Here is a 16,315-nt window from a genome sequence, read left to right on the forward strand (position 1 = left end):
CAACAGAGCTAAGAAACACAGGAGATGCACTGGGCTGGGTTTGGGTGGGTGGGCAGGTGTTAAGCCAGACAGGGGCAGGCTGATAGAGCTGGATAACAGCAGAGTGAGGTGACCCTGAGCACCACAAAGAGAAAGGACAGTGTTAACCGACAATTGGTTGCAGTTACGCAGAATGTCAGTCACGGTTTCAAATTTATAAATCAGATGGAAGCCAGACAGAAGGACTTCAATGTGGAAGATTTGTTGAACGATTTTTTCAGACTCACCTTGTTGTAGGAAGGATATTGTTAAGCTGGAGAGGGTACAGAAGAGATTTATCAGGATGTTGCCTAGAAGGGGATGCCTTTTGTTATCACACAAACTCAAGGTGTTCATGTCCCCTTGAACTGTCAGGTTAAATCATGGCCTAATTGGTAAAAGCTGAATACCAACAGTCCAGACGTGATGCTATGGTTCTTCACTTCTGGCATAGAATGGAAGAGGTTTGAGTTATAAGGCTGGGAACGTTTTCACTGGACCGTAGGCGGTTGAGGGGTGACCTTGGAGGGGTTTATAAAATTGTGAGGGGTATAGGTGAATGATGGTGGGTGTCTTTTCCCTGGGGTGGGGGATTTCAAGACTAGAGGGCATATTTTTAAGGTGAGAGGAGAAAGATTTAGAAAAGACAGGGGCAACTTTTTTTACACAGAGAGTGATTTGTGTATGGAATGAACTTCCAGGGGAAGTGGTGGATGCAGGTACAATTACAACATCTAAAAGACATTTGGATCAGCTCATGAAGAAGAAGTATTTGAAGGAATGTGGTTGAAACTTTATTGCTGGAACAGCACAGCAGGTCAGGCAGCATCCAGGGAACAGGAGATTCGACGTTTCGGGCACAGGCCCTTCTTCAGGAAGAAGGGCCTGTGCCCGAAACGTCGAATCTCCTGTTCCCTGGATGCTGCCTGACCTGCTGTGCTGTTCCAGCAATAAAGTTTCAACTTTGATCTCCAGCATCTGCAGACCTCACTTTCTCCTCGAAGGAATGTGGGCCAAGCACAGGCAGGTGGGCCTAGTTTAGTTTGGGAACATGGTCGACGTGGACTGGTTGGACCGAAGGGCCTGTTTCCGTGCTATATGACTCAATGACTGTAAAGCAATGGTATGTTGCAATGGGAGATTTAAGATGAAATAGTTACTGTTTGGGGATTGGTGGGTCAGTTTGCAAGTGGCATAGTGCCATGCTGCCAACAGTTAGAAAGTTAGAGTTGTCTGGAACATTGGGAGCACTCTCGCAAGCAAGGCAACAAGCAATGTCTGTTGAACTGACAGGGTGGAAGAGGAATCTGGGAACAGGAGAGAGGTTTTACTGGAAAGGCGATCTTGGAAAGTGTAGTGGGTAAGTGTAGGTCAGTCATCCTGACTAAAATGAGAGGGGAGAGTCAAGAATAAGGGGGTGGGAGACACTTAGTCAGTAGCAAGAGGATTTACAATAGTTGTCCAAAATTTCAAGGGTAGATGAGAACTTAATTTGCTCAGTGGATTGTTGTGATCCAGAACGCACTGACCGAAACACTCATAAAAACAGAATCAATAGGAATTTTCAAAAGGCTGGCGATATAAACAAATGGCAGGACTCTGATGAAAGTTCTGGGGAGTGAGTTGACTGGTTAAGATTACTAAACCACTGGAATCAAAAGCCTGAAGAAAGCCCAAAGCATGGTCAGTCAATGGTACAATGGATACATAAAATCCCACAGGGAGCCCAGTGTTTGGGCTGGCTATTTGAACTATGCTATCCAGCTAGTCCAGAATTTGTACAATTATTGGCAAGAGTTTTAACCGTGAGGCTTAAAGTTGTTATCTTTCTTTCACAGCCAACTTCTGCCGCAACTCCTCGGTGCTTATGGTGGACGAGCTGCTGTCAGCTTATCCACATCAGCTGTCTTTCTCTGAGGCCAGTTTAAGGATCATGATAACCAGTCACTTTGGACCCAAGACCCGGCTCAGCATGGCTAGTCGCATGCTCATCAATGAGGTACATTACTCCCATCGGTTAGCTACAACTGGACAGAGGGCTCGATCCATGTGTTAACAGGTCAAAGGGGATGAACTGTGCGTGCCATTGTTATCACACAAACTCAAGGTGTTCATGTCCCCTTGAACTGTCAGGTTAAATCATGGCCTAATTGGTAAAAGCTTAATACCAACAGTCCAGACGTTTTTTTCGCTTCTGTCATTTTCACTCACAATGGTTAACACTGCTGCCTTAGAGCACCAGGGGACTCGAGTTCGATTCCCACCTCAGGCAACTGTGTGGAGTTTGCACATTCTCCCCATGACTGTGTGGGTTTCCTCCCACAGTCCAAAGATGTGCAGATCAGGTGGATTGACCGTGCTAAATTGCCCCATAGTGTCCAATGGTGTGTAGGCTAGGTGGATGGGCCCCGGCTAATATGGGTACAGGGCACAATGCTATTCGATTGTTTGGTGCTGACTCGATAGGCCAAATGGTCTCTAACTGCATTTTTGGGATTCTGTGACATGCTTTCCTTCTTTAAAGAAGTTTGACCTTTAATCTTGCCTTTTCTTGTTTTACTGAGAATTGAGCCCGATCGTGACTGCTCTCGCAGCTGGTAGGAACAGAGATGGGTAGTGCTGGTAGGTGGGAGGGCGGGGGGAGCGGGAGGAGGTGAGTTAATAGGAGAGTGGGACCCTGGCATTCTGAGGGGCTGGGCAGCCAGTTAATGGCCATCTTAAAAGCTCAGTTAATGGCCATCTTAAAGACCCACCACATTATGGAGGCTGACAACTGAATGGAGGAGGTTTCCCTACAGCAACCAGGGTGACTGTCCAAACTAGGGGGTACACAGAGGGGGCAGCGATGACAATCCCTGTGATGCCAACCATCCCCTCAGGAGCATTTCTCCTCCAACCCTCAGCTGCCAGAACTCATCTTACTTCCATGGACTTATCAAGCCGAGTTCCTGAGGTGACCTTAACTGCCCCAGAGGTAACCACATCCTGTGGTGAGCTAGGGGTTCAGATCTGCTAGTCTTATGATTGGGCCTACAGCATCAGGGCTTCCTAGCCCAGGACCTATGTTTTGCTGCCATATCGTGGTACTGATGCTCACAATAAAATTCAGGCCCAGGCTCTTGTTGCAATCCTGCTCTGAGATGACATCTTTGTTGAGAACACACATATATTTATGGATTATGAGAACTGGACTATTGACATGATCAAATGTTACTGGGTTACCAAGGTTCTATCATGTGACCGCTTGGAACTGGGATTCAGGTCAGGTGAAGATGCTCGGACTCGTGGGCATAGCCTTAGAATTAGAGGGGGTCAATTTAAAATGGAAATGAGGAGACATTTCTTCAGTCAGAGAGTGGTGGGCCTGTGGAATTCACTGCCATGGAGCTCAGTGGAGGCCGGGACTTTAAATGTCTTCAAGGCAGAGATTGATAAATTCTTAATCTCCCAAGGAATTAAGGGATATGGCGAGAGTGCGGGCAAGTAGCGTTGAAATGCCCATCAGCCATGATTGAATGGCGGAGTAGACTTGATGGGCCGAATGGCCTTACCTCCACTCCTATTTTTTATGGTCTTATGGAACTGGAATGTCAAAAGGTTAAAGGTTACTTTGGTAGATTTGCTGTTTACAAAAAAGAACAAGTGACTTCGGAAAACAGAGTCCAGCAATTTGTTTTTTTTTAGAAAGAGATAAGGGTGGAGTTTTATTGCTTTAAATGTTGAACCAATGAACCTGGTAACCTCTAATAGATCTATGCAACCTCCACCTAGCAACAGCTTCTGGGCTGGGGTAATAGGTGTGCTTTTCAGTACACATTTAGAAGCTGTGGGCAGTTGCTGGAAAGGTTTTACGATGATGTAGAAGACTCTCTCAGTCAGAACCTCGAGCTAAAAGCAGCACTCTGTATATTTCTAATGTGAAGTAGTTTGGAGAAAAAAATGTTCATAAAATAATGAGGGGCATAGATAGAATTAATGGTAGTTGCCTTTTCCCAGGATGGGGGATTTTGAGACATTTGAGAGGAGAAAGATTTAACAAAGACATGAGGAGCAAATGTTTTTACACAGAGGGTGGTTCGTGTGTGGAATGAACTTCCTGAGGAACTGGTGGATCCGGGTACAGTTACAATGTTTCAAAGGCATTTGGATCGGTACATGAACAGGAAAGGTTTGGAGCGACATGGGCCAGGAGCAGGCAGGTGGGACTAGTTGAGTTTGAGATTATGTTCAGCATGGACTGGTTGGACTAAAGGGTCTGTTTCCATCACTCAATGACTATGTCAGGGCTCCTGATTATTTCTCAGCTAAATCCAAAATCTAGTCTGAAGACCTTCCAATATTCTGTGACTGTCGGCATTCGGATCTTGTCGGGAATTCAATTGTGAGAAATCAGCCCATTTTCAGAACTGAATTTGCCCCTTGACCAGAGGGATGTTGTGTTTTCTTTCCCCCTTTTGGTCTAATATTTTCCTTATCCTTACTGGCCGTATGGAGTCACATATGTCTTTGCACTGTTTGTAGGTGAATGCATGTTTGTGAGATTAAGGGGAGATATTTATTCACATATTTATTGATAACCAGATTGAAACATATGTTTGCCTGTAATAAACATGTCACAGTCATACAGCACAGAAACAGACCCTTCGGTCCAACTAGTCCATGCCAACTATGTTCCCAAACTAAACTAGTCCCAACTGGCTGCATTTGGCCCATATTCCTCCATAACTTCCCTCTTCATCTGGATGGGTACAGCAATAGGGAGGATTTAGAGGGATATGAGCCAAATCCTGGCAAATGGGACTAGATTAATTTAGGATATCTGATCAGCATGGACAAGTTGGACCAAAGGATCTGTTTCTGTGCTGTACATCTCGATGACTCTATGAATCTATTGACTAACTTATCCAAATGTCTTTTAAATGTTGTTACTGTCTTTTTTCTTTCACCTTAAAAATGTGCCACCTAGTCTTGAAATCCTGCATCCTCGGGAAAAGACCTTGGCTATTCACCTTCTCCATGCCCCTCATGATTTTATAAACCTCTAAACCCCTCAACTTCCTACACTCCAGTGAAAAAAGCCCCAGTCTCTCCAGCCTACTTTTATAACTCAAACTCTCCATTCCTGGCAACACCTTGGTAAATCTTTTCTGAACCCTCCCATAACAGGATGATCAGCACTACACACAGCACTCCAGAAGGGGCCTTAACAATGTCCGATACAATCTCAATTTGACGTTCCAACTTCTCTACTCAAATGTCTGAGCAATGAGAGCAAGCGTGCGAAACGCTTTCTTATTCACCATGTCTATTTGTGACACAAATTTCAAAGAATGAAAAACCTAACCTCCTGGGTCTCTCTCTCTCTCTCTCTCTCTGTCTGTTCTACAACACCACCCAGGAAAATCCTGGTGAAAATCTTTTTATGTTCCAGTTAAAAAGAGCAAGACCACCCCCCCATTGACCATTTGTGGTAATTGAATGAGCCGTGTTTGCTTTTGGTACTGCTTGTGGGGTAGTGGGGCTTGATTCCCAGCTCCCCTCTCTCACCAAAGACTTTGAGAATATAAGATGGCGAAGTGTTTGTCCAGTTATCTCACTCTGCTGCTTTCCCAGTTGCCGAACTGTTGACTTAGAGAACCAGGGAACACCAGATAGGGAACACAGGACTGTAAAGAAAATTGCCCTGGATCCTGTTTGTGAAGCAGGTGGCCCCTGAGACCAATAGAAGAAACCTCTTCCAAGTAGAGAAATTTGAAATGGATAGAGGGGGTTCATAATTAAAGTACCATGATTTAACAATAAGCAGGAAAGCTTTAAGATGAAGAATTTTAGATTACCTACAGTGTGGAAACAGGCCCTTTGGCCCAACAAGTTCACACTGACCCTCCAAAGAGCAACTCACCCCCCTCTGTGTAATGCACCTAACACTACGGGCAATTTAACATGGTCAGTTCACCTGAACTGCGGGAGGAAATCAGAGCATGTACAAACTCTACACAGACAGTCAACTGAGGCTGGAATTGAACCTGGGACACTGCTGTGAGGCAGCAGTGCTAACCACTGAGCCACTGTTTATCTTAATAGAAGCCAGTGCTGCTTTCCCATAAAGAACTTGCAGATTGAATTAGTATTTTATTTATCAGTGTTCCATTTTGTCAAGGATTGCCTTAATCCAGTATGCACCTTCTTCCTGAGACTTTTTTTATGCAATGAAACAGGCAGGAAGAGTGAATCCAGTAAGAACATAAAAAACCAAAAGAGAAAATGCTGGAAAATCTCAGCAGGTCTGGCAGCATCTGTAAGGAGAGAAAAGAGCTGACGTTTCAAGTCGAACTGACCCTTTGTCACAGCTTTGACAAAGGGTCAGTTAGACTCAAAACATCAGCTCTTTTCTCTCCTTACAGATGCTGCCAGACCTGCTGAGATTTTCCAGCATTTTCTCTTTTGATTTCAGATTCCAGCTTCTGCAGTAATTTGCTTTTATTTAAGAACATAAAAAAGCTTGAAATAAGAAAAGGCCCATGAAACAACCAGAGACAAGTTATAATTTGCTCCAACCCACAGGAGAATAACCTCCCTGTTCAGATGACTGAGGGCAAGTCCAGTGAAACTTTGTCCTGATTTCCCCTTTGGGTGCAGTTTCTGAATGTCAATCTAATGTCATACCTCCATTGTTCAACTTCGACATTTTCCTGCACTGCCCTTTCCCATGAGTCTGACATGGTTCCCTTAGCAACTCATGGGAGTATTGATAAAGAGGCTCAGGGCTTTGTTACAGACCCTAATCAATTCATCTGCTTTAAAGTGCAGCAATTAATGTGACTGAACATCCACCTTCTTTCTAGCCAACACGTGTTGTGGTTCCCCTCTGATGGTAAGTGGTTACCACCTTTTGCCCAATGTGGATGTATCGTCAGTGAGGCTCCTGTAAGTAGTGGACAATACACCAAAGTAAAAATCCTACCCCATTGTAACCAAGAGATGGCAACTTTCAATTTGATACTCACTAAAATAACGGCATGTTGAAGACTCCAAAAGTCTGATTTGACTGGATCTTCTGTAAACCGAAATGACTGGAGAGGTTTCCAAAATCATGAGGGGCACAGATAGGGTAAATAGACAAGGTCTCTTTTTTTTGGAGCGGGAGTCCAGAACTAGAGGGCATAAGTTCAGGGTGAGAAGGGAAAGATCTAAAAGGGACCTAAGGGGCAACTTTTCCACGCAGAGGGTGGTGTGTGTATGGAATGAGCTGCCAGAGGATGTGGTGGAGGCTGGTACAACTGCAACATTTAAAAGGGATGGGTATATGAATAGGAAGGGTTTGGAGGGTGCTGGCAGGTGGGACTAGATTGGGTTGGGATATCTGTTCGGCATGGATGGGTTGGACCGAAGGGTCTGTTTTCATGCTGTACATCTCGATGACTGTGACTGCTTACGTTTGTTCTCCCCCCACCCCAACAACCCGCTGTGATTTTTTTTTGGTTGCTGACTTAATTGTGTTCATTCTCCTTTCAGAATTCACTGGTTCTACTGGTTCTTCAGGAAAGCATAGGTTCAGGTTGTTAGCTCTCAGTCAGCATCCTGCCCTCACTGGTGATCACTACAATCCCCTCTCTCATTTTTCAGAGGCAAAGGCTAATCAGCAGCAAGACCGTCTCCAATGGCGAACCCGAGGTTTCCATTAAAATGCCTTCAAAGCACAACATCGAGAATGGAACGGGGCCAAGCAACTCCACTGAGAGGAGCATCAACGGGCAAAGAAGGGAAGAGGACAGAACTGAGGCCAGAAATGAAAGGGAGAATGAAAACGAGAATGAGGACAATCAGAACAACGAGAATGATGAAGAGGAGGAGGAGGAGGAGGAAGGCGAGGGGCCGTATGTACCATTCCACTTGCCGGGTGAGTTGTCCATGTTGACCGTGTTGGCAGTGTTCTTGTCTCTGAGTCAGAGAGTTGTTGGGTCAAGTCCCAGTGCAGTGCTTATAGCTGTTCTGTGCTTTTGCAGAGCCAACATCTGCCCTCTCTCCATTGCATGTAAGATATCCATAGAGTCATAGAGATGTACAGCATGGAAACAGACCTTTCAGTCCAACCTGTCCATGCTGACTAAATATCCCACCCCAATCTAGTCCCACCTGCCAGCACCCGGCCCATATCCCTCCAAACCCTTCCTATTCATATACCCATCCAAATGCCTCTTAAATGTTGCAATTGTATCAGCCTCCACCACTTCCTCTGCCAGCTCATTCCATACAAGTACCACCCTCTGTGTGAATAAGTTGCCCCTTAGATCCCTTTTATATCTTTTTCCTCTCACCCTAAACCTACGCCCTCTTGTTCTGCACTCCCTGACCCCAGGGAAAAGACTTTGTCTATTTTGAAAAAGAACAGGAAGTTTCTCTCCTGTGTGCTGGCCAATATTTATCCCTTGATCAGCATGATTAAAACACTTTGTCGCATTGAGATCAGTGGGACCATGCTGTAGGCAAATCAGCTGCTGTATATTACGTCTTACATAAGAGACTTCATTTCAAACGGCAATTTGCTTTGTAATGCCCAGATGTTGCTAAAGACACTACATGTAAATGTGAGCCTTTCTGCTTTTAAGATGGGCTGGTGGTGGATGTAAGTCCCATTGGGCCTTGGAAAAGGGGTGACACGGTGGCTCAGCCGTTAGCACGGCTGCCCCAGTTTGATTCCTGCCTCGGGCGACTGTCTGTGTGGAGTTTTCACATTCTCCCCGTGTTTGTGCGAGTTTGCTCCGGTTTCCTCCCACAGTTCAAAGATGTGTAGGTTAGGTGAATTAGCCACGGTAAATTGCCCACAGTGTTCAGGATATCCCAGTTCGATTCCAGTCTTGGCTGATTGTCTGTGTGGAGTTTGCACATTCTCCCCGTGTCTGCGTGGGTTTCCTCCGGGTGCTCCAGTTTCCTCCCACAGCCCAAAGATGTGCAGGTCAGGTGAATTGGACATGCTAAATTGCCCATAGTATTAGGGTCTTTAGTCAGAGGAGAATGGGTCTGGGTGGGTTACTCTTCGGAGGGTCGGTGTGGACTTGTTGGGCCAAAGGACCTGTTTCCACATTGTAGGGAATCTTAAAAAAAGGACAGGGACTGGGATACTCTGTGTCTATTCTAAGGCACCATTCTCTGTGAAGTGTCCTGGCTCTGTGGTTTGCTTTATTATTGTTCGTCCCTAATTCAGTGAAGGACAGTTGGTATATTGTTCTGAGGCTGCTCGGTGTACATTGAACAGTATCTGCTCTTGAGTTCCCTCTGCTGGTACTTGCTGCGCGACTGCAGCCTGCCCCAGAACACCCTTTGCCATTACATTCTGTTACTGTGTTCTTTGGAATTGACGTCGCATGCTGCAGTTTTAATCTTCTATTATGGTGTGTTGAAATCATGCTCTGCGGTAGTAGCACTGAAACATGTAAATATGTTTGTATTAACTTGTGTTCAAATGCATATATGCTTTCAGATCCCTCCATGGCTGAGCACAGTCCCCATCTTTGGAATCTTCTCCAACCCAACACCTGAGATTTCTGTGTCTCTAATACCAGACTCTTGTGTATTCCTAATTTTAATTGCTTGGTGGCCATCCCCTTGTTTGCAAAGTCCCTCCTTGCACTTATCTATCTCATTACCTCCTTCCTTAAAATCTATCTTGACCAAACTTTGTGCAATCTGACCTAGTCTCTTCTTATGTGGCTGAGTGTTATACTTCATTTGATACCATTCCTGCAAAGCACCTTGGGATGTTTCATTGTGGCAGAGGTTTTATAGTCATCTGGGAACACCAAACTTGCTGAATAAAAGACATTTGTTGAAGCTTTTTGATTTGTCTTTATCAGGACCATTTGCAAGAATACCAATTTAAGGAGTAAACCAATGTGTACATTATTTATATTATTGAAAGCAGCGGGATGATTAGTTTGCAAGTGGACTCTAATTGGTCAAAGCAATACCATGGAGAATGCACCAGTTAGTGATGATTGACAGTTTACTGCAGGCTTTTTATAACTTTCACATATGCTCCTGAGTGTCAGACAGTACAGCTAAAAGGTATAAGTAAATATATGTTGCTGTGGAAATTTCTGTAACCTATTGATGCAAGCAAGAGCTGCATTTCTAGCAACCCTTTTAAATACATCACAGTACAGTCGAAGAGTTACTCTTTGAGGTGCCATCACTGTTGTGATATAGGAGAAACAAGAACTAGTTTGATGCATACCAGGATCCTGCAAATATGTGAACACCATTGTTGAAGTAACATACATGCACACAAATCTACCGTCCATAAGCCACGGGTTGCATTACAATTTCATCTCGTTAAATTAATGTTTTCTCTGGGCTAACATTCAAATGCATTTGTGGGGAGCCAGAAATTATTCACCTACAACTTTGTAGGAAATTGTTAATGGCCAAATTGCAAATTGATAATGGTGCAGTGGGAGGCCATTCAGCCCGTCATTGTCTACACTGGCTCTTCAAACCAGCATTATGATTTAATGCCATTTCCCCCCCTTTCCTTGCTCAGTTGTGTCTCTTTAAATAATCTCAAATGCCAAAATTGAACCTGCCTCCACCACCCTTCCAGGCGATGCATTCCAGATCTAAATCACACATTCGGTGAAGAAGCTTTTTCTGGCATCGCATTGTCTTCTTTTGCAAATCATACGCCCACTTGTTCCTTTTACAATCAGGAACAATTTCTCCCCTCGCTACTCTCTCCAGCCCACCCAGGATTTTGAAAACCTCAATCAGATCTCATCTCAGCCATCTTCTCTCCAAGGAGAATACTCCCAAAGTCTTCAATCTAACCCCATAACAGAAGGTTCTCATACCTGGAACCATTCTTGTAAATCTCTTCTGCAATCTCTCCAATGTGTTCACATCCTTCTTATAGTGTGGCACATTGACTGAATACAGTACTCTAATTGAGGTCTGACAAGTCGAGAGTGCGGTGCTGGAAAAGCGCAGCTGGTCAGGCCGCAACCGAGGAGCAGGAGAATCGACGTTTCGGGCATACGCCCTTCATCAGCAATAAGCCCACCTTCCTGAGGAAGGGCTTATGCTCGAAACGACAATTCTCCTGCTCCTCGGTTGCTGCCTGACTTGCTGTGCTTTTCCAGCACCACACTCTCGACTTGTCCGACCTCAATTAGATTACTGAATTCAACTAGAATACTGTATTGTATTCAATTAGAATACAATTAGATCTCTGGCATCTGCAGTCCTCACTTTCTCCTGAGGTCTAACAAGTGTCTGAAACAGTGTGTCTCCTTGAATTTGAAATCTCTGCCCCTATTAATAAATCCCAGGATTCGATATGTTTTATTCACTGTTCTCTCCACTTACCCTGCCGCCTTCAGCGATCTGAGCACTGATGTACCCAGGTACCTCTGCTCCTATACCCCCTTTAGAATTGCACTCCTTATGGTATATTGCCTGTCCAGCTGCTTAAAATCCATCACTTCACTTTTCTCTGCAATGAACTTCATCTGCCATCTGACTGCCCAACTTGTCAATGTCCTTTTAGAACTCTACGCAATTTAAAATCCTTCCAAGGTTTGTGGTCATGCAATGTTTCAAATGTTGGCTGAAAGCTGTTAGTTAGTGAGTTCCTCAGCTTAACCGCATTTTCCAACTCTAGCTGTTACCTTTGCTGTGTTCGTGCCTGGCCATTACAAGCCTGGAAGATATTGGTTCCCTTCAATGGATAAAGCTGAGGTGTTCCCAGAACCTAATCGAATCATTAATTCTCAATCGACAGTACAAAGGCAGGGCTTAACAAAAACCAAACGACAGTGGGAAGTATTATCAGTCAGAAAGCCGGGTTCTGGTTATCAGTGCCTGAGCATGCACAGGAAATTTAGATTCAGAAGAAAGCAAAATGAGTTGTGTCTGGTGAATTCTGAGGTGTAGGGAGCAGCTGAGATTCCTGCATTATCCACAGGAGAAGGACAAGGGCCACAGCTGCATGAAAAAGCCATCGCTTCTAGTTTCCCCATCAAAGTCACTTAAGCATCCTGATGCAAACATTGATCATCTCGCTTCCCTTGCCACCCCTGGGTCAGAATTCTGGACAACATTGGGGAAAGACGCCTCACCCCTTGGACGGCGGCTGTTCAAGAAGGAAGCACACCACTGCCATCACCTTCTCGGGGGGCAACAGAGAATGGGCAGAATGCACCAATGTTGCCAGCGATAACAATACCCAGAGAGTCTAGACTTAAAAATACTTTTGTTCATTATCTCCACCAGTCACAGTCATTTGACACATTTCAGTTTTGAAAGACAAAAGCTCTTCAATAAGAAATGAAAAGAAAGTCTTCCGTTTACAAAAAGAAGATATGAATTATTTATGTTTTCAGTTCAAGACTAATGTTGGATTTTGTTGGCAGTCATCACCCCAGTTATTAGTTTATGCAGATTGCGAAACACTTCTAACGAAGACAGTGACTTCATTAAATTAATACTTTCCACAGTGATCTGTTTGCTGCTTCCAGCTAGCTCTTGATTAATAGTTAGGGAATGTAAGTTAATATGCTCCACCTCCCAGTTTATCTCCCCTGTGAACAGCTGGGAATAGATCCTCTCTTTCACTTTCTAAGGGCACTTCAGACTGGACATTTAGACACAGGGCTCATAGCCTGCAGCAGCTCCCTCAACACTTCCACCCTCAACACTCCCTCAACACTTCCTCCCTCAACACTCCCTCAACACTTCCTCCCTCAACACTCCCTCAACACTTCCTCCCTCAACGTTCCCTTCTCAGAAAGATGTTGTGAAACCTGAAAGGGTTCAGAAAAGATTTACAAGTATGTTGTCATCATTGGAAGGCTTGAGCTACAGGGAGAGGCTGAATAGGCTGGGGCTGTTTTCCCTGGAGTGTCAGAGGCTGAGGGGTGACCTTTTAGAGGTTTATAAAATCATGAGGGGCATGGATAGCATAAATAGACAAAGTCTTTTCCCTGGTGTCGGGGAGTCTAGAATGAGAGAAGATAAGTTTAGGGTGAGAGGTGAAAGATTTCAAAGGGACCTAAGGGGCAACATTTTCAGACAGAGGGTAGTGAATGTATGCCAGAGGAAGTGGTAGAGACTGGTACAATTGCAGCATTTAAAAGGCATCTGGATGGGTATATGAATAGGAAGGGTTTGGAGGGATATGGGCCATGTGCTGGCAGGTGGGACTAGATTGGGTTGGGATATCTGGTCGGGTCTATTTCCATGCTGTACATCTCTATGACTCTAGGAGGTGCAGCCAAACCACAAGACATTGTGTTCCCATGCAGTGAGAAGGAGAAGCAGTTGAACGATATGAGTAGAAGTCAGGACAAGGAAGGAGCAAGCATTTCAAGATGGATTGTAATGAGTGCCATGATACCGATTAAAATGCAATTGGGTGATGAATGTCTTTTTGTCTCTGTCTCCACAGTGGGAATGTGGGATGTGGTAAAGTGGGCGATTGCCTGGCCGCTGTGCTTTCTGATGTACTTCACAATTCCAAACTGTGCCAAGCCTCGTTGGGAGAAATACTTCATGTTCACGTTTATCTCAGCCACCTTGTGGATCGCAGTTTTCTCGTACATGATGGTGTGGATGGTAAGTGCACGTTTCACAAAGGGCTGGTGCAAAAACAGGCAGCAACTCCAGTCACAAAATAATCAGACATGGCTCTATGCTTTGTAGTGGACTCTCCACCCTACAATGGTGCATGTGCAAACCCTCAGCAAGGACAAGATTTGGTGAGGCCTCTCTGAGTTTATTAAATTTAGGTTTATTGGCGCACGTACATTAAAGAATACAATGGAAAGTGTTATTTTCGCATGTTGTACGCAATGTGTCGCCACACTCCAGTGCCATCTTGAAACACTGAATATAATGCAAGATTTTACTGTTGTAGCGTTCATCTTTCTCTATTCTGCTTATCCCTCCTCCGCTGCTGCTCCAGTCACAGTTTGACGTTGGCAGGGGTCTCTGATACGGGGTCCTGGGTCTCTGTAAAAGGCTCTCGGGTCTCGGTTATGGGCCACCACCGACCAGCTGGAACCATGGGCCTGGGGATGATGCCTGGGTTCTATAGCCCCATCCAACGCTCCTCTAGACTCCAGTCATCGCAGTCCTCCACCGTCCCTTCCATCGCGCTACTGCTCCTTCGGGCACCCGGGCCTAGTCGCAGAGCTGGAGCCTAGCTCGGCCTGCAAGTCTGGACCCAGGGAGTCAGCCTGGAACCCTACTCTCGTTCACCAGGTGACCCTGCCATTAACTTACCATCACTCACTATCTTAGTGCCCGTGTGGAGAATGTACTGGGGTCCAGTTTATAACCATACCTATTGTGACTCATTGTCTCCATAAGAGCAGGAGAGGGGAAAGAAAAATACAAAAAAGAAATATTTGAGGGACATCATTATAAAGAGATCAGATCAGTTGTTTTTTTTTTCCATAAGTTCCTGGACACCATCCAGCTCATTCATTCGATTGGAATGCTCTTTTCAGACCGTCGCATAAGCAGAGAAGAAAAACTTCCTTCCCGTTCCCTCGATAGTTAAAAGGACAAGCATACTTCTTGTTACCTTTGTTTGAACCCCCTAAGTTCAGAGCCAGTTTGGCCACCAAAATGACCACAGCCCAATAGTCAGTTGTCATGTCAGCCGGATCATTCAAGCCCTCGCGACAGGAATACGCTCCCCATTTTGTGACAACATCAGCATTGCCTGTGATCGGGTAAACAATTTTTTCCTGTGGTTGTGTCAGTGAACCATCTGTGTGTCCCTTCAAATATTCCCTCATTCTCTCACTATCTCCCAGGGACCACTGTCAGCTCTGAGACTGATGGGTGCGGTGTGTTGGACACTGGACCCCAGCAAAGTCAGATTCCTGATCAGGAGGGGAATCCAGGGTCGTGGGGAAAGGGCAGGAAAGTGGATGTGAGGAATGTCGGATCAGGCACACTCCCGTTGAAGGGCGGAGTAGGATGGAGGGGCTGAACAGCCAACTCCTTTTCCTGTTTCTTATGGTGTTAAAATCTTATTTATTCACACACATCGACATTGTGCATCAGGGCAGATTTCCATCTGGCAACTTTACATTCCCAAAAGCATGCACTAACCTCAGTTACGTTTTTGAGTATTTCTTGTACTTTTTTGCCACAAAAGAGCGAATTTATTTAATTAGCACATTTATAGGCAGTTATTTTAACAGTTGTTTATTTTTTTCTGATGGCCATCATATACCTTACAGAGAAACAATTGGAATAATCTGCTCTTGACCTTTCACTTCCTTCCGTTGTCACAAGTACGCAACAACAGAGCAACGAGAGGTGAATATAAGGGCAGGAGGAAAATTCAAAAATTGGCCAGCCAGTGAATGGGTGGGATGAGAAATCCCACCTCGGAGAAACGACCTTGGGAAAGTGGATACTTTTTCAGGAATGTGCAGAGTGTGGTCATTTCAATTGTGCATAAGACTACTAGGTATGCACAAGACCATAAGAAATGGAAACAGGAGTAGACCATTTGGCCCCTCAAGCCTGTTCCACCTTTCAATGGGACCATGGCTCAGCAAACATTCCTAACGTCCATGTTCCTGTAGTTCTCCCCCCCAGCCCTTAGTGATCAGGAATCCATCTAGCTCAGCCTTAAATGTACATGTGCATGGTGGTGGCGTATTGGTAATATTGCTGGATTAGCCATGCAGAGGCACTCGGCTATCGCTCTGGGAAAACTATCATCGATAAGGCTATCGTTTAAGGCTAATAGCATGCTGGCCTTCATAACAAGAGGGATTGAGTATAGAAGCAAAGAGGTTCTTCTGCAGCTGTACAGGGCCCTGGTGAGACCACACCTGGAGTACTGTGTGCAGTTCTGGTCTCCAAATTTGAGGAAAGACATTCTGGCTATTGAGGGAGTGCAGCGTAGGTTCACAAGGTCAATTCCTGGAATGGCAGGATTACCTTACACTGAAAGACTGGAGCGACTGGGCTTGTATACCCTTGAGTTTAGAAGACTGAGAGGGGATCTGATTGAGACATATAAGATTATTAAAGGATTGGACACTCTGGAGGCAGGAAACATGTTTCCGGTGATGGGTGAGTGCCGAACCAGAGGACACAGCTTAAAAATACGGGGTAGACCATTTAGGACAGAGATGAGGAGAAACTTCTTCACCCAGAGAGTGGTGGCTGTGTGGAATGCTCTGCCCCAGAGGGCAGTGGAGGCCCAATCTCTGGGTTCATTTAAGAAAGAGTTGGATAGAGCTCTCAAAGATAGTGGAATCAAGGGTTATGGAGA

At 45.0% G+C, this 16,315-nt stretch overlaps 1 protein-coding gene across 1 annotated transcript in view; it reads left to right on the top strand.

The window, feature by feature from the left end:
- Nucleotides 1-16,315, top strand: part of LOC122553050 (sodium/potassium/calcium exchanger 3) — a 392,739-nt gene that overhangs the window by 356,952 nt on the left and 19,472 nt on the right. Inside the window, exons 11-13 of the mRNA XM_087991604.1 lie at nucleotides 1,857-2,017; nucleotides 7,645-7,918; nucleotides 13,460-13,626. Coding sequence (XP_087847730.1) covers nucleotides 1,857-2,017; nucleotides 7,645-7,918; nucleotides 13,460-13,626 — 602 coding nt within the window. The remainder of the gene's footprint in view (nucleotides 1-1,856; nucleotides 2,018-7,644; nucleotides 7,919-13,459; nucleotides 13,627-16,315) is intronic.

This window comes from Chiloscyllium plagiosum, unplaced genomic scaffold (assembly GCF_037043375.1).
Source record: "Chiloscyllium plagiosum isolate Xiang-an unplaced genomic scaffold, Cpla_swu_hap1 HiC_scaffold_10, whole genome shotgun sequence".
NCBI lineage: Eukaryota > Metazoa > Chordata > Chondrichthyes > Orectolobiformes > Hemiscylliidae > Chiloscyllium > Chiloscyllium plagiosum.